General features: G+C 42.5%; 2 protein-coding genes across 5 annotated transcripts; both read right to left on the bottom strand.

Moving 5' to 3' along the window:
* Nucleotides 1–3287: 3287 nt before the first annotated feature.
* On the bottom strand, nucleotides 3288–4680 carry LOC122538442 (lysozyme-like). The gene has a single exon (XM_043672519.1). The coding sequence runs from the start codon at nucleotides 4441–4443 to the stop codon at nucleotides 3973–3975; it is 471 nt and encodes a 156-aa protein (XP_043528454.1). The 5' UTR covers nucleotides 4444–4680; the 3' UTR covers nucleotides 3288–3972.
* Nucleotides 4681–5902: 1222 nt separating this feature from the next.
* LOC122538261 (chondroitin sulfate synthase 1) lies at nucleotides 5903–17290 on the bottom strand. 4 transcript variants are annotated; one of them, XM_043672224.1, is made up of 7 exons: nucleotides 16943–17290; nucleotides 13693–13787; nucleotides 12288–13280; nucleotides 9643–9783; nucleotides 9373–9553; nucleotides 7899–8255; nucleotides 5903–7781 (listed from the first exon to the last, which is right to left on the bottom strand). In XM_043672224.1, exons 3-7 carry the CDS (start codon nucleotides 13077–13079, stop codon nucleotides 6811–6813), a joined length of 2442 nt encoding a protein of 813 aa, XP_043528159.1. In that variant the 5' UTR covers nucleotides 13080–13280; nucleotides 13693–13787; nucleotides 16943–17290; the 3' UTR covers nucleotides 5903–6810. The 4 variants fall into 4 exon arrangements, with proteins under 4 accessions (XP_043528159.1, XP_043528240.1, XP_043528321.1 ...); XM_043672305.1 differs by having other exon boundaries at nucleotides 17122–17290; XM_043672386.1 differs by lacking the exon at nucleotides 16943–17290 and adding an exon at nucleotides 15566–15843.
* Nucleotides 17291–18564: the final 1274 nt, after the last annotated feature.

Raw genomic sequence — 18564 nt, 5'->3', positions numbered from 1 at the left:
AACGTGAAGGAAAATTTCAAATGTCGCCGCTCGATTGCAAAGGGTTAATCTGCAGTGACTCGCATCGATATCCAGTAAATTATTTTCGCCTACGTTTCCACACTGTGTACATGCAGCTTTCATGATTATTCACCGCGTTTCTATCTACCTGATAGAACGGTGAATCGCCGTAGAAAATGGCTCGTATCCTCGCGCAAATTGCGTAGAAAGTCACGATAGCAGAAATACTGACAATTCGCAGACAAACAGCCTTACGAAATTTTTTCCATGTTGTCCACTCGAAAATTGTGTCCATTGCGCGAGACGTGTCTTCACTGTTCCTCTAATTTATGAACGTATACATCTCATTCTCGAATGTCGCGCGTTGAGTTCCAACAAAACAGCTCGTTAATATTCATCGAGCATGTATCGTTCATTCAACAGTAATCTAACGGAGAAATGTGACACGTGCAACGAGTTTATTGCATCTGTCTGACGTCTCCTACGAACGCGTTGCATGATTTACCGCTTTGCGATTACGCCTGTTCTCACGGTTACGCTCACTTTGTACATCTCGTATCCCAGTTTTTCACTGATGATTTTTCCTCCTTTTTGCCCCAAACGCGTGTCGATAAACGTAACTGTCAACAGTTACTTATCAACTTACGGTTCTCACTTCAACTTGCGGTGCATCGATAACTCGCAGCCATTGTCAAACTAGTTACGCAAGCCCACGAGATTTCAACGTGCTTGTAACTAATAACTAATAACTGATGATCGATCTAAGTACAAGTTTCCTCCGCGATTCTGGCTCTCAATGAACGTTCATTAATGCAGCACGCAGCTTCCACAGAAATTCGTAACGCAAACGCGAGGGCAAGTTGCATGTCTTTCGAGTTCGTCAATGAATCGATAATTATCCGAGATTGTACGGAGTCAATGGTTCGTGACTGATCAACGGCGAGATAGGGCAGGCTACCGGTCGTAAAAAAAAAAAAAAAAAAAAGAACGAAGCAACGATGACCCGGGTCGCTCTCACGCGTTTGTCTCAGTTGTTCACTTCCGCTAGTGAAAGGTGCATGCACACTCACCTCGGTGTCTACGGTAAAACGCGCTTACGTATGTACACTTACGTGGATCACGGTGTGCGCATCTTGGACTAGCCAAGTACGCCTCCTCTGTCGGTAAACCGGCGATATTTGCCTGGAAAGGCGTAGACTTTAGATCGACGCTACGTCACTCTGATTGAAATTCTAACGGGTGTCTCCCGTGGCGAGCCATCGTCAGATTTCTCTAAGCGTACAGCTCGTGTCGTTTAACCTCTACAAGCGAAATCAATTTCCGACACGCTGCGTTAGTACACAGCGCTATTACGTTTGCCTGTGATATCGAGGCATTTCGTTGCGATTCGCGTTCGAACGTTCCTACAACGGTGAACGAAATTTTCTCTTCTCTGGCGCGATGGCGCCAGTAACGAGGAAGTTTGAATTACGATGTCAGGAAGACGATTGACGAAGTCAAGAAAAGATAATCTCCTTTCTTTGGCGATCGCAATTCATACTGAAGATTCTTATGATTGAAATCAGAATTTCCTTTTCCTAGTGACTGTAGCTGTAGAATACATTGCAATCTGTGTATCGCGCAATCAGTTGTAACTTCCTAACATTGAAAAGTAACCTCCAGTTTGAAAAAGATTCGCACCGATATGCGCGATTTCATGTAATTGAGATCGAAAGTTAATTTACCTTTCTTCTCTCCTCGCGAAAATTCCGCGAGAGATCTATGAATTTGTTGCATAATTGTTTGGCTATCGTAAACGATTGGCTATCGTTTTCCTCGGGACGTATCGTGTAAATCTCAGGCTCGAACAGAAGGTAACGGTCGATTTTAAGGAGAAAAAGAGAAACGCGGAAAGACGAACCAATGCCGATCCTCCAAGAGAGCATTCTTTCCCAAGGTGTTTTTTTTTTTTTAATCGTGTAAGAATGTATTTACTCGCGTATCTATAATCAACGTGTACTTGACATTTTCATGAGTATCGGTTGCGCAATTCTGCAATTTGGATGGTTCACAATTTCGATATAACGTTCGCTCGATCTATTTTTGAATTACACGCATGGTTTTCGATCAGATATCTCGGATTATTCCGAGTCTATAATTATATTTTACGCTTTGACCCGCGGCTACGTGGTTTATGGCGAATCGTAACTTGTAACGTATCAAATTACTGCGATATTTTATTTTTAATCGATCGACTACGAAAATAATTGATGTCAGTCCGAATCTGTTACTTCGTATGAGATATTTAATACGAGAGTTGTTGATAATTTGCTGAAAAATATTTATTGACGCAAGTTCTTAAAAGAAGAAATCTTCTCATCAGATAATTTAGTCATCCTTTTGATTTCTTTCCTTCTCACGGTTCATTCTAAATTATTCTTACACATTTTTTATCGCATCATTCTGGGTCCAAAAAAAGCTGCACGTCACAAAGAGAAAATATTTCCTGAAAAAATACTGGACAGATTACTGGACACTCCAAAAATAAGATTTAAGATTTTTGCACGGTACAGTACGAGTTTGACTTCCTAATTTTCATTTTCATACAAACATCATATACAATATTTAGAATTCAACGGAGATCGTATCACTGGCAAATATTTGTGAAAATTTCGCAATGTCGTACGTGGCTATTTACCGCGTCGCTTCGACATTTCTGAAAAAGTAAACATCGCGATACTTTCCCCTGAACGAATGGGAATGAAATCGAGGAAGGGGATTTGTCCAGTCGTGTCACGATAGGTTTTGTAATTCTAATAGTCGGAATTTCTAAAACTATTTTATTTCGATTGATACGGTCTGCCAAGTGGAGCAGCGGCGTTTAAAGATCATGCCGATCTCTTGCGTCATTACTGGCCCAATTCCAGCCGATTTGTATTCATATTTGGGAGGCATCCTTTCGCGGTTTGTGCAACATTGTCCATCGTCGCCGGATGAATACCAAAATTATTCTCGAGTTGTTTTCAATTAACGATGCTTGCCCGTGTCTGCTTCAAAACGACGATTAACAAATCACGTTTGATATTGTAGTTTGTTAAGTAATCGCGCTTCATAAATCTGACATGTTCGTGGAAATTCTCACTGCGTTATCTGATTATATATTGCGTTCCGAGAATTCGCCGATAAAAATATTCCAGCCAACAATAATTGTTCCTACCGCACAATGCTGAGATAAAACGCGCAATAATATTTGAGTGCTAAACGACGTCTGCTATTATTTTTATGCGGTTGGGGAATTATCGGAGTAATTAAGAGATCATGGATGTTTAATCTAGTCTATAATAACGAAGACGTACAAAACAGACTTAATTTACGATTATAGAGAAATTCATTCTTTCACAAATACATACGCGAGTAGATATATACTTTATTTCATGAATTCACAGACATATGTGTTATTAAGTACACGTAATATAAATTCGCAGCTGTTATCAACGAAATGTCCATTAACTCTCTGTTGAAATTCACATTCACTCTGACCCCAAGTGAATCAGAATGACCGGATACTCGTGAGCGATGATGCACTAACGTGACCTATGATCCTATTCGCAACCAAACATCGAACCAGCACTCGCAGTCATTATAAAACTTTATTGTTCTATCTACGCAATCAGTCGTCAATTAATGGTGAAAAATAACATCTTGCATCGTGTAGACTATATACACAGTATATGTACATATATTCATAACAGAACCAACACCTAATAGTTCAATAACCTCAGCGACGCAGTATAACAGTACGGCAGAACTTCGTTTATCCGCATCAGTTAGCGTTAACCCTCGGACATATGTACAATCGATCAGTTTCTCTGGTCCTCGTCAACTATCTCTAGAATATAGAACTAAAATATAGAAAACGCTATTATCCTTACCGGAACAGATAAACAAAGTTCTACCGTAATTTTATCACATCAGTGCATAATCTTGTAATTCTCATCGTCGTATTCTTCGTCGTCTTCGGCGTCGTTTGCAGTTACCGATATTTGGCAAAGGTTTGTTCTTGCATTTCTTCATCCAGCCGTTCCACGCCTTGAAGCCCTCCATACTCTGAATCTTATTGGCGCAGACGATATCGTCTTGGATGTCGTCGTCCGCGAAGTCCTCGCAACGCTTGTTGCATATGCCGCCGCTGTGCCCTCTGGAACACCATTTCGCGCTGTTAATCTGGAAGATGCCGAAACTGAAGCTAGAGGCGGTCTTCGGGCCGGTGACCAATCGCGTGTTCATCCCGCTCTCGCTCTGCATCAGGCAGACCCAGTTGCTGATCAAGGTCCTCTGAACTTTGGCTCGCTGCAACTCCTGCACAGCCTCGCACTCCGTTAGGATTCTCCCCTCTGTCCGGCTGTCTATCAGAACAGCCAGAAGGGACAGGATCACGCAGATCCTCCTGATCCTCCGATTCATCTGTCTGTCTATCGATGACTATCGTCGACCGATCAAAACAGACGAAGGGTTGACCGACGCTTCGACACTGATCTACGTATGTGATGCAACGCTACTGCGATTCACGCTTAAATATCACGCGACTCGCCTCACCGGTTGTCTGTCGTGCTGTGCCGCCGAACGATATACAATGACCTTGTGTACGAATGATAAATTATAATTTCCTAAGCGCCGCGTGGCCGGAAAGAACGCGTTGCGCGTCGATGTTTTTGTTCTCCGTTCTACGATTCTATTGTACTTTGGCGAACAGTTTGCTTTCGATAAATTCGCGCGATAGGCTCGTCACTTTTCTTCGTTTTATTTCGTTTCTTTTTTTTCTTTTTTTGGATGATAGGTGGTATCTTTGATTCTTTCTTTTTCTTTTTTTATATTTAACTTAATTGCATCGTAAGAAGCACTTGATTGATATTGCGAAGAATTGATAAGATTATGTATGTATGTATATATAAAAATAGGTGTGATATGTTAGCAAATAAACAACTTTGGAAGCGGAATGTTTGATACGACATTCAACACTTGGGCTATTAAAACCGGTATGGATTTTTTGACAGACCACTGATGCGTATTATGCAAATTTACTCGTCTGTAAGTAGTAGCAGTTATCTCGTCGGTAAATAGCAAATGGTATTTACAAGCAAGAAAAGAATCTGTGGAATTCTGTGCTTGATTATGTAAAATTTAAGAGTGAAAAAGAGCATGGGATATACGCATATAAACGTATAAAATATTCAATATAGAGTACTCATAATTATAATTTTTAACAGATAAAACAAATCTCTGTTAAAATTGTTTTTTAATCTTATCCATATAAAATTGAAACATGAAACTTATATAAATAAAACGTAAGATTTGTTTCTTACTTGACCTCGTATTGAGAGTCACCGAAATCGCCAAAATTCTCTCTCTGCTTTATCGCAGAAAATAGAAGGAAAGCAAAGCAAATGATTTAACTAAACAAGAATGATGTTGAAATCTCGCAATTAGAAAATTCTTCATCTGTGAAAAAATTATTATACCTTATTCTGTACATACTTCGAGAATTTGATGGATACGAATCTATGGTACAAGCATTCTATGCTAGAAGGATTGGCAAAGAATTACTTGAAATGGGCATTCAATGATTCTAGATGATCAGAAATGGAAAGAATGGAAGATATCGGGGAAAGATACACGGGATATCGATTAATTGCAACGTTCGACTAATTGGAATTGTGATTTCGTCACGATCCTTAAAGGGACATTGAAGTGGAACCTTATAAGTTGAAGAAACTTTCCAGCTCTGGCGAAAAATATAGGCAGTGTCGGAAATGTTGCTTTCCAGGAATGGGGAAATATAGAATCTGGACTGATAAGAGGGCAAAAGACTCGATAAGAGTGAATTTTTCTTTATCAAAGTGCAGCGATTAACGTAACACGATTATTTAATAGAGAAAATTTTATTTAGAGTCCGATTTAAACGAAGCATCTTAACCAATTGCGTAAAACGGTTGCGCAAGTTGCAGAACTTGCTAGGATCATTCCTTTTTACAATTAATCAAATAAAACGGGCAGTATGTAAAGTTTTCACAAATAATAAATCTATATTCACAAGGCACAATAATATCACATGTACTTATAAAACTCGTTCGGGAGTAACGTTACGCTACATACTCGAGAGTATTGGCATCTTGGATCACCTTAAGTCAACTTATCTACGAAATGAACGCAGCGATTTTTACATCGATTTGATGAAAAGCAGAAGAAAAGAAAACGATACAGTGTGATAACCTTTTAATTTGTAAAAAAATACTATTCTGCGCGTGTTATATACTAATAGCAACCAAAGCGATACGTCGCATTTATAACCATAAGTAACGCCAGGATTCCAATTAATTAATAGCCGATATGACAAAATGTCACGGACATAAAGTCTTCCTTTTCTTCTTTGACACTCCTCAATACTCTCTGTATCAATGGCAGATTTCTATACGTAACACACATCAACGAAGATAACATAATCTCTTACACGTATGAACCGAGCGTTGAACAATTTTCATTGCATAAATACGTCATCTCTATTTCGTTCGATTAATCTCGAAAGTTTATGAATCTGTTTTATCAATGCAGCCAGCAAATGTGATCATTATGGTAATCCCACTAGGGCAGAGACTTTGGTGAATTCGCCGTCAGTTATCGTTAAATATCAGTTCGGTGCTAACTTACGTGCACGCGAAGTACACTTGATCGTAGCGCGTATGTACAAAATATATCCTATCTATATGAAACGTTCTGGCACCACGTTGCGAAACCGCAATTTCTACCTTAACAACCGAGATAAGGCAGTCATCTTCAGCCTTTGGTACCCGCTGCGCGCGTCAAGTTCGCCCTCCTCGCTTTGGCAAATCTCAGTATCTCTGGATTTTCGTAGATCATTTTCGCTAACGCCTCTGTCCCGGCGAACGTGTCGGCCTTGGTTCCCATGCACATGGACCACTGTGTCTCTGGAAGATCTTTACTGCACTCGACGTCGTGGTAAACATGAACCAGATCCCTGTCAGCCGCTCTGAAGATCTTCACATTCGATTTCACCACCTTCTCGTAAAAGTCCACGTCCTCTTTGCCCCACCCTTGAATGGACAAGTCGAAACCACCTACGGTTTTGTACTCCTGTTTGTACAGGGAGACGATACCGAATCCAAATTGCCTCCAATATCCCGACGTTTCATCTACGACGAACATGCTCCCTCCTCTGTTGTCTCCACGAACGATCTTTGGATTGTACTGGCTAAACACCACCGGGAAATATATCTGTCTGCCTAGAAGAGTATTGGCTCGAATTCTGTGGAGCGCCGATTCGGTAAACGCGATGTCGACGTCGACGAAGAACATCAGATCGTTGTCTTTCAGTCTCGACGCACCGATATTCAGAGCGTTGGCTCGAGAGAACGTACCGGCGGCAGGGACGACATCGATATTGGCGCTACGGTACTTGTATTTCAGTCGCTCGATCGAGTCTGTCGTTCGATCGAACGAATCTTCGGTTTTGTGACGATAGAGAATGACCGAGAGCGTGGTCCTCTCTCCGCTCGTCAAACAGATCTCCTCGTAGTTTCGTAGAAACCTCTTGAAAACGTCGTATTTCCCGGACAAAGGTAGAACGAAGTGAATGATCTTGCTAGTAACTGGATCCTCCTGCTCGAAGTTGAAGTTCAGGTTCAAAAATCCACCGCGGAATATATTCTGTAAGGACTTGTCGTTTCGTTGGTCTTTTCGTGCCTCGTCCACCTCCTCTCCGTTCACCGTTTCTCGTATCTCCAGCCCTGCAAGCGGAAAATTTACACGCGTCTTTCGAAAAGTCGTTTCTATTTTTTTTTTTTTTTTTTTTTTTTTGAAAGAACGACGGGGAGAACGCGTTCGGTTGAGATGTAAAAGGGTACCTGTGAAGTGTTGGTGAAGGTACACGTGCCTTCTGACGGGCAACGTAACCTTTCGGCCCCTGTACTTCCGATAGACCAAAAGAAGATCCAGTATAGTGTCCGCGCCGTAGGAATCCACTCGCCTGTATCCGTACAGAGTCGACCTTTCCTCGACGATCCGGCCACGCTGCCGTGAACAGGCGTTTATAGAGGTCATCACTTCTCTCGTAATGTCCTCCAGACCCTCCTTTACGTCGCTATGAATTCTTCTCCTAGGATTTGAGTCGGCCAGGCTGTACTCAGACCTCGATAAAAAGTCCCAGGGAATCACTTCGTCACTGGTTGCCGGCTTGAACGAACGAAGTCCTGCCGAAACACCTGGTCGAAAAGAAACATTTTGTCAATACTTCGTGGGAGATTCATATCTTCAAAAGTTTTTTTATTATATCGTCTGCAAAAGTTAGATACTCGTTAAAAGATTATTTCACCTGGTCTTTCTTTCCGGACAAAGAGAGTACAATTTTGTTGTAAAACCCAGGCAATTTAAGCTTGATTAATTTTGTTAATTGATCAAAGCACGCGGACTTAGGCATTAGGCTCGCAAAAGTTTACAGTAAAAGTAGTCCAGTCATCGAAAGTTAAATTCAAAAATTTCCTAAATCCTTGGAACTTGGCACGACGTTAGTATTTTAAAATTCTATTACTTTTAAAATTATCTATCGCTTCTAGGTGTTATTCAAACAGATTCATCAGAAGCATGTCGTACAAAACTTGTTAATTATGCATGATGAATGATGATAAAAGTGTGAATCTACGGTTCCATTAGCGTATTTAAAATTGTAAAATCGTGAACACGGGCACGGATATCAAACCGAAGCATTCGATGCTGCTCGCGTATTAGACGCGAGTAGGTCTGCAAGCGCAGGAAAATGGAAATGAGTGGAATCATGATCGAAGTCCTGATCGTTCCATCCGATGGGCTCAAACGAATCGTGTCGCGGCTCGTTTCTGCGACGCCACGATTCGCCCTGTCCGGCGATCAATTCGCGCGGGCTAATCGGCCTAAATGGTTCTATTAATAACGCACATCCAGGGAAACGCGATTGTTCTTGAAATCGACGACCCGTGCCTCGTGAAATATTCCCGAGGGCACGAAACCTTTCCGCGACGTTCAGGTTGAATTTATCTTAACGACGTCGTTTAAACCATCCACGTATCTTCGTGGAAATTTCACGACCTCGGGATTCTCGCGAAGCTCAGTGGAACTAGTATTCGTCCGAGTTTCACGTTTTAATTCAGTGGCTGATTAAAACAAACTCTTGCCTGTTTCAATTCACCGTTTTACGATTGCGGGCTGAGAGGAAACCTGACTGGTGATAACGTTCTTTCAAGACTCGTGCGGCACTGTCCTCTGTTCTATAATTCCGACACGAACTTTGATCAAGCGAATCATTCGCGCTCGAAATAGATCGTGCAAGTCATATTCAAATTTCACCTAATATTTCCGTGTCACCGGGATAGCCTTTGGAGTGTGGAGTGACAGGAAACAGCGGCACGCCGTCGGCAATCTCGAGATTCTTGAAATTCTCCACGCTGAGTCCCAACTGTTTCGCCATGGCGTGAATGTCCCTGTGAAGATTCAACCTCTCTTGCTGCAGCTCTTGAATCTGAAGGCCCTGAGACGGAAACAGAAAAGGAACTATCGCAACCGGCAGAGGAAACGATTAACATTAACGCGTGTAACATTACGCGAGCCGACACCAACCCTCATGTAATTGTGTAACCTGTACATGTGCGGCGGACTTTTAACAGGATGCAAAGTAATAGCACGGTGAACTTCTTTTTTCTTCAAGTTTCCGGTGAACGCCTGTGCCCCGCTACTGTTGTGATATAGAATAGACTGCATCTATAACAACGAAAGCATCCAGTATCGTCAGCTGCAATTGAGATTAAAGGGACGGAAATAGATGACAATCGTCGTTATGGTTGTTACTTCGGAGGATCGTCCGATTATTCGGTATCACGATCGTTAGACTGCGGATTTCCATGCAGATTCATCTTTCTGCGAACGTAATTCAAAAAAAAAAAAAGAAACGTAAAGAAAAAAAAATGGGACAATTGCATCTCTTATTAAATACGTTAAATCTTGTTTTACATCTGTTTGTTCTTCAAAATTTCTCATAAGTGCGCGTGAAAATTCGCAATTTGATCATTCAACTTGTTGTTTCTGTCTCTAAAGTTTTTACTTTTCCTGGGGATAATGTTCGTCAATGATTAAATAGAGTAGAAGGTTTGTTGATACAGATGAATTATTACAATTCATCGCCGATTCACTCTCTCATAATAAACATTATCGAGAAGGCAAAACAGCATTTTACCGGGACTACCGAGCAAGTGTTAATCAAGCTGCGAGACTGGGTGTGGTGGTGTCTTATTACAAGGAATTATTCTAGTATTACATCTCTCACTTGCTCATATTCCAACATCGTTCGTCTCAACGATTCTTTTAGCAACTTGTAAATCATGTTACCAAGGAATATTGGATCAGCGCGTATTGAAATCCAATTTCAATTTGATGAGTAAATATCGATCGTTCGATTCTCTGCCGTCAAGTATAAACTAAAGAGAAATCGATCGACGTGATTTTGAAAATTGCTAGAAACTGCTGAACTTAATTTTTCAATTCGCGCGTTGTTTTAAATGAAATTTCCGCCGCTTTCAAGAATTCTTTTTTCTAAATTCTAGAACCAATTATTTCGTTCGAGCTGTACTCGAACTATTTCCAAGAAGTGAAATTAAATCGTTTCATTGGAAATGAAGTATTTCTAAACCGACCTAATGATTGAAGTTGATCCAAGTTGAGAGAAAAGAAGAAAAAAACGAACGACGTTTACTAGCTCGTGACTCGATTCTAAATCGTACGACTATTGTCTCGAGCTTAATACGTCGATCAATCAATCGTCTGATAGAGGAAACGTGCGAAAACTCTGCGACAGACACTTCGTAGTTATTGCATGTCGTACGAATGGCTATTAAGTGTTTCGACCTTACGACGAGTGTCAAGACGGGAGAACAAACGGGTCTGTCAGTAGGTTAGCAGGCTACGATTTGCTCGAATCTAACGACTAACATCCTCATCTCTGCGTTTTACCTTTATTTCCAATCCACGTCAATATTAATTCAGTCAATATTTCCAGAAGTTTACATTTCCCAGCGAAATAACATTAGACGTAGAAATTGAATTTGCTCTTCAGCGAAAATATTCTTTTTCTATTCTTTTTCACTGCTGTTCGAACTTTGGATTTAAACGGAAGAGAGAAAGAGAGAGAGAGAGAGAGAGAAGGAAGAAGTCTATTTCTCTCTTTTTTATCCTTTTCTTTTTTTTTTTTTTTTATTTATTGGAATTTCCTCAATCCAGAGGTAACCTTTTCTCTCAACGAACAGCGCAGAAAAAAAAAAAGAAAATTATTTCATTGGATCGTGTTTCCGTCAATGTTGCCGTTAACCGCATGACATAATAATTCGCATCGTAACGTCGTGCAACCGCGCAACGTAACCGTGCAGTTCGATTAAATTATTGCAAGGAGCGGCGATAAGAGATTTAAGCGCTTCGTGCTGCAAACTGCCTGTTTAAGTACTTCGACCTAATGTTGAGTGTCAAGATGGAGGAGAATGACTCGATCTGGCCACTGGGTTAGCAGGGTACTATTCGCTTGTACTTAACGACTAACATCCTCATCTGTGCATTGTACCTTCCGAGTTAACCCAATGATAGCGTACCCTGTACATACATGATGCAGATGCGTAGCTTATGTATTTAAACCGATAATGCCTATCGTGTGGATCCTGTTTAGACCGTGCGAATATTAACGTTACTACCTGTTGAACGACAATTATCGAGAAATTATCAATTGTATGGACACGTAACGCGTAACTCAGTTTTCGAAAGAACTGAAAATTCTCGGAGAAACGACCGTTATCTCGATTCCATTAACGATCAGCCTATCATCAAGATACGTCCAAGTACCTTGATAGAGATATTACGAAGAAGGTATTACGTTCTGTGGGATAGCGCGTCGTTCTAATGAAGTCTGTGTCGATCAACAAATTACACGTGCTGCAACGTACGTCCCCGGCTACCATGGTGCGTCTACTATCACGAGAGAGAGAGAGAGAGAGAGAGAGAGAGAGAGAGAGAGAGAAGGAAACAGGACGACCGAAAATAGATTTAATAGTTATGCGAACGACGATCAGACGTACGGAACGGACGGAACGACTGCAAGGAACGATACGCAGAAGGAGCGAATCACGAAAAATGGACTTCACGGACGAGAATTTGCGGAGAGCTCGGCGTTTATTAATTAAAACGCCGGTGGAAAAAAGTAAAAGTAGGGAGACAAGGGGAATTACCTCGTAGCTCCAGGTACAGGGTATGCCGGCGTACTTCTGAACGCATCTTCCCAATTCGACGTCTTCGTGCGTGGTGTACAAGTGTCTGAGGCAATACTTGACGTGTGGCACGATCCTCCTCAAGGTCTCTCTGGACAGAATGACACCCGGCCCTCCCATGCAGAAATTCTCGTCGTACTCCAACGACAGCAAGCCAAACTCCTCGGAATTGCCCCTGCCCGCCTGGCCGATGTACATAGCCCTGTTGGAGTTGACGGATCGCAGCAGCTTCTCCAGACGATCCGTCCTAACGTAGACGTCGTCGTCGGCCCTGAGAAACCACTCGAAACGATCCCCGTAATTGTTCCACATGTACTGCAGCATCATGAACGACTTCTTCTGCGGCGGATAGGTGTCGTCGACTCGTGGCAATGGCACCAAAGGCAGGTCGGGACAGTTTCCCGGAACGACCGAGTTCTCGGACGAGAAGAAGGCAATTTTACCTGGCAGCTCTTTACCCCAGGTCTCGTAAACTGCTTTGGCTCGCGAGTCCAGGTATTTACTAGCCGTCATCACGCCGACGAAAACCAAGCTGGTCGAGGAGCTGTTTATTTGCTCGTCGTCGTCCAGCTTAGGAACGTTTCGCGGCGTTGGTTTGATCAACGGCCGCGATCCGGGTATCGAGGACGCGTAAACGTTCAACCGTTGATGACCACTGGACGACAGGATCTTGTAGCCTTGGATGAGGAAACCTAGGAGAAGGCCCAGTGTCAGGCCTAGAATGGCGCTGGCCAGTCCACGTCGTTTACGCATCACTGGGTGAAACGTCACCTCTTCCACTGATACTCTTCCGGGGTCCCTGGACCTCCGGCTAGATTCATCGTCATCTTTCCAACCGTCGCGATCCCTTTCCTTAACGATCTCGATGTGCTAATTAGCGTAGTTGTCGGGAATTCCTCGTACAGTCCCATTGTTCCTCTCGCTCGACGCATGAGCGACCAATTCTGCTCAGGCCTGGTCAACAAACAAACGTTCGTAATCCTTTCTCTTTTGTTTTTTCTTTTTAATTTGATTCGCGATAGTCCGACCTAGTCGGAAACAAATGTCGCTTTGTAGTCAGGCGAAACAGAAGTCGAAAGAGAGAAACGAAGATATTCGGTTCGTTTCAAAGGCATTCATTCGACTTTGGCTCGCGTTTTATTTGTCGTTTAAAGAGTAAACTTTGCGCCCGTGTGCCTACCTTTTTTTTTTCCTTTTTTTTTTTTTTCTTACCGTTCGACTGCAAAAGCGTTCATTGTTTAATCAGACGTTTATTTTTACGTCAGCCACTGGCCAACCGAACGAAATCGATTATCCTTGTCAACGACACGGTGTCTTCGAATGTGACGTAACCGAATAGTCTTGGCGTGAAGGCACGATTACTTACGTCCAGCATTTTTCATCGCCTCAGTATCGACGGCTGCGTCTCGTTGAATTCCATGGGCAGCGGGTCACCAACGCGGGTCGATCGTTCATGTTAATCTGAAAGAAACGTAGAACGCTGTCGTTAGATGTATACATGAAGAATACACGTGAAACAATTCGCGGTTAAAAATTACTACGGTCAATATGTCAATATTGGTCGATCGAGGTCGCACACGTGCTAAACGACGTAGCTGGGACCTTCGCGTTGGCAATTAATGTCCCGATTTCTTTCCGCCACGGCTACTCTTTGATACATTAAATATTTCGCAACTGTCCGATCGTCAACGCTGATAAATTGATACAGCGATTCGTATTCACTCGTCGTTTCAGCCGTGTACGGACCGAAACAATTATACAATGGTTTCAATCAAAATGTTCGTCGTGTCGATCGATGATATTTATTGCGACAAATTTGACTGTCTTGATCGAGAAGATCGAACATCTATAGAGATTGAAGATTATTTCTTTTAGAGTCAAGGTCTCTCCTTTTTCTCGTAAAAATAGTGATAAGAGGACGAACAGAGCTGGTACTGTGCAAGCCTGGACAGCTGCAGGATGTACGGTATAACAGCGCGTCTAGAAATAAGAGCCTAACGCCGTTAGAAGACGTTTCAAATTAATTAACCTGCCGGTACCATCGGTGTTTTATCGAACACGGAAGAATTCATTTCCTACATCGCGTTACCTGTTTGCTGACAATTCGAATTCTCGACATACATCAATTCGGTTTTCCAACAAGTACCGTTTTTCGAATTACGTGCAAGGAGGTCGCCGGAATTATGTAGGAATTCGACTCGAGCGTGTCTCCACGTTAATTTCTCTGATCTGTGGTGGGTAATGCGAGAAACGAGCGTGCTCCTCGGGTAATCTAGCCGAACGGTTAGTCGAGATTTGTTCCCCAAATCGACGTAGACAAAGAATTGTCCCTCGAGGAAACCGGTTTCAGGCACGCTGATATACATGTCTGAATGCGGGCAGTCATTGGATTTCGGCGTGACATCCTTTTGTTCGCGTGAAACTAACGAAACGAGACGTGGAGATACACTGTCGAGACTTTTGCTCATTTTTGACAAGATTTGTATTTTAACTTGCTTAATTTTGGAATGTTTCACCTGCTCCGATTTTGTTACTAACTTTGCGAAACGTTGAGAATAAAATTTCAGTAATCTAATATTAATTACTGAACGCTACTTGAGAAGCTCAGTTTTATCAAATCTCGCGAAATTATTTCTTCGACGTATCAAACTCTTTATCTTCGCACTTTTTGAATTATCTGCTCTTCGATTAAGAATTATCATTATCTCTGTAAAATTAGATCGATAGATAGATTTCTGACGGTATATTATTATCACAAGGGCATTGTTGCAAATCGATCCGAGAATCTATGGAAAATAGTAGGTATCGCGTGACGCAAAGTCATTCGAGGATAATTCGATTCCCAGAGAAAGGTTCAGACACTCCGTGAGATTGAATCGAGAAGAAAAAAAGACTTTCTCGTTACGCGTGGATTAATTATTCGTCAAATGAAAGGTCGCTGATGGTCATCGACGATTGTTTCCAGTGATTATTCGCACACCCGTTTCCGTTCTCACAATCCTCTCGCGTTCATTCCCCGCCAGAAGAACGAAGAAGAGAAATGGGTTCCCGTTAAAATCCACTGCTAATGCAAATTACCTCGGGACCGTGTAAAAATCCTCCAATGGAAGGTGACACGTAAATTCAATGTTCGTCCGTCGGCGGTCTTAATCTTATCGGCACGAAGATGAGATAGCTCGCAGAGTAATAACAGTTCGAAGATAATTTTCAAGTGTCGGGGAGTAAAAAGTTGGCATTACCTAGCGTTTTGCCGCTCTTCTTCTACCTCGGACGTTGCAATTTCACGGACAAACGACGAAACGGAGAATTTATCCGATAGAATACGGCTCCGATACCGTTAACCGTTTCAGAGAATCGAAACGCGAGCGACGTCGACGGTCGCGATGGTGTTGACAATCGTGATTACACAGCCGAAACGGCGAATCCACAAAATCCCGGTGCTCGTCCCGTTAAAGGACGAAAGACTGGAAGTGACGTGCACGAACGAGGACGAAAGAAAGGCGGGAGAACCGGTTCCAAGCCCCGAAAATCAGCTACAGATCTCCTCCTAGCTCCTACGGTATAATGCAACTTCTCTAGTTCTTGCGTACGGGGAAGGTAAGGACGAGGCTGGCGAGGATGAGTCGCTTGAAACAGAAATGTCGAAAGTCATCGCTGACTATAATTGAGAATGTCAATGCGCTGTCGTGTCTTTCATCGCCGTCTCGAAGGAAATTCAATTTGAAGTCGATACGAGTCGTATTGCGATTATTTTCAAAGGACACTGAGTGGAAAATTCTGTTTGAAGAAATTACTGAAAAATTCTGTCCTGTACGAAGAGGTTAGAGAATTAAGAAGCTCTCGTATTAATTGTAGTTATTTCTGCGCAAGGGATTTGCGTGCATTTGGAGATGAGCCGGAACAAAGTGATCGACTGGATGGAAACACGTTGTGGTGAGAGAATCTCGCGACTGTCGAAGCTCGTTAGTTTCTGAACGATCGTTATTTTCGAAAGATCGAACCGACCAACGGACCTAGCCATTAAAAGCTGTTACGTGGAGCCAGGGCTTTGCTAATTGTTCCCACAGACATCGAGCCGCGGTCGAGCCGCAGAATCATCGGAGCAGAGACACGTTTAAACGACTAGATTCGTCGTGATCGTGGCCGGTGATTGAAAACGGAGAGGCTGTTCAATCAACCGGTGGATGTCGTCGGCTTTTCGAGTTCGAGAGCACGATAATAACGAGAAGAACGGTCCTAGTTCACGGTTGAACAATCTCATTAAACTTCATCTTCCAAACAAATATTCTTTGTTCTCTCGGTACCTTAACTTACTGAACGAGGAAGCACTTAAGCAAACCAGCCAGCACAAATGAAATTTCGAATTACAATTTCACCTTTCATTAAATTTCCACCCACGAGACTTCCTCACAGTTTCACTGTTCCACCGAAACACTCGGATCGTTTCGCACTTGGACATCATTCTGAACGTTTCGCCGTCCAATTTACTATCTAACGTGGCGTTCGCGCTTCCCTATTAGGCGAAAAGCAACAGGCAAATCTTCTCAGTCGAGCCTAACTTCGCTTGCACGAGCGCGTGCAAGTATGTACATATCTCGCTTTTCGAGGCAACTTACTCGTCTTCTTCGTGCTCTTCTAATCTAGTCCGGCCCTGCTTGTTTCGCCTTGAGCGTGTGCACGTGGGTCTAACTGGCGCCGAAAAAAAGTCGTGTCACGGCCCCGTTGCATCCGCCACTGGCATGACAGAAACTGTAAACGAAGAGACGGCGAGACAAACGTGGAGCAACACACGTACCGAATCCACTGTACTGGCACCGGCCGTGGTCGTGTTATAGGCAGGATGTCGGAGAGGCGACTGAACGAGACGAGCCGGCTAGCAGTCAGAGCCAGTCGGCCAAGCAGTAGTCGGCCAACAAGCAGTCAAGCCTGATCCAGCCTGATCAGCTCGCCGGGCTATACTAAAGCTTTTCAACCGACCGGGCAGAAACTTTTCGTTCAGATACGAAGGAAATGAGTCGATACGCAGGCTTCACTCGCTGCTCCTGACCTCGGCTACCTCCGACAGCCTCCGATTCGGAGGATTTTCTCTCTCGCCTCTCTTTCTCCTTTACCTATGATAGTCATGATCCCCGCGATGGGTTGGCTGGATTCTTCAGAATTTTTTTTTTCTTTCCTTTTTTAATACACGTGAGCGACTCTAGAAGGAGGGGGATATGAGAAATTACGTAAGAATTCTCCGTGGTAGGTATTTTTTAAGCATGCTTCCTCTCTTAAATTCTCTCTCCCTTCTTTTTTTTTTTTTTAAATGGAATCTAGAATCTTGCGAGATATTATTCAACGCGGGTATTCACATTGAGATAGGTGTACAAACAGAGGCGGGGACCGTGACAAGAAGTGAACTGTAAAATCGTTCTATTTCTATACATTGTCTAGAGATTGAGTCGCTCAATCTCGCCGAAGTAATTTCTATTTTTAATGGATGGCAAGTTATCGATATAAGCTTGATTACCTAAATTTTGGAACAAACGGTACGGTCGAACATATACAAGATCTAAATTTAGAACTCCTGACCCTCTAAAAGTACTCTTATCTGTGGAACGTTATACACCTCGAGACATGACTCCTTCTTTAGGAAAGAATGAACAAAAAATTTTCTTTTTCTTCTTTTTTTTTTTTCCCCGTAGAAATTGTCTAATTGAAAGCGTGTAATATTCATTATATCGAAAAATGTGAGTAACTTTGTCAAAATAATCAAAAATAAACTTGATATTGTTGTTAAGATAACTATAAATTACAACCGATTACATTCGTCGGCACGTAAATATATTTCTGTACATTCTGTGTTCACACACGTTCGATTGTCGGCAAGCGGAATATTTGTTTACTCTTGACAATCGCCAAGAGCGGAGCGACATGTGTAACTACGCGAACATATATGTATGTATCTGGTTAGCGTATTGTGCAACAAGATGCGTAAAATAAATTATGTAGCTAACGCCTACGCGATCGTCGCATGTTAGAACGTAGTAATAGACATTACCAAACGCTGGCTAGTAAGAACAGCCGAAGCTGACACATTATAGCATTGCGTCCAGCGTAAAGCAGGAACTTCCCGTCGAAATAGAAACGAATTGAACTACCTTTACGCTTCGTGAATTTCATATTATCTCTAATTCGTCATGCTCGGTCCTTGCTGGAGCAGAACGTTCGGATTAAGACGCGAAACACGGACGTAGAT

Source organism: Frieseomelitta varia, unplaced genomic scaffold, assembly GCF_011392965.1.
Source record: "Frieseomelitta varia isolate USP_RPSP 00005682 unplaced genomic scaffold, Fvar_1.2 scaffold_1017, whole genome shotgun sequence".
Classification (NCBI taxonomy): Eukaryota; Metazoa; Arthropoda; class Insecta; order Hymenoptera; family Apidae; genus Frieseomelitta; species Frieseomelitta varia.
This window is presented reverse-complemented; position numbering and strand designations above follow the sequence as displayed.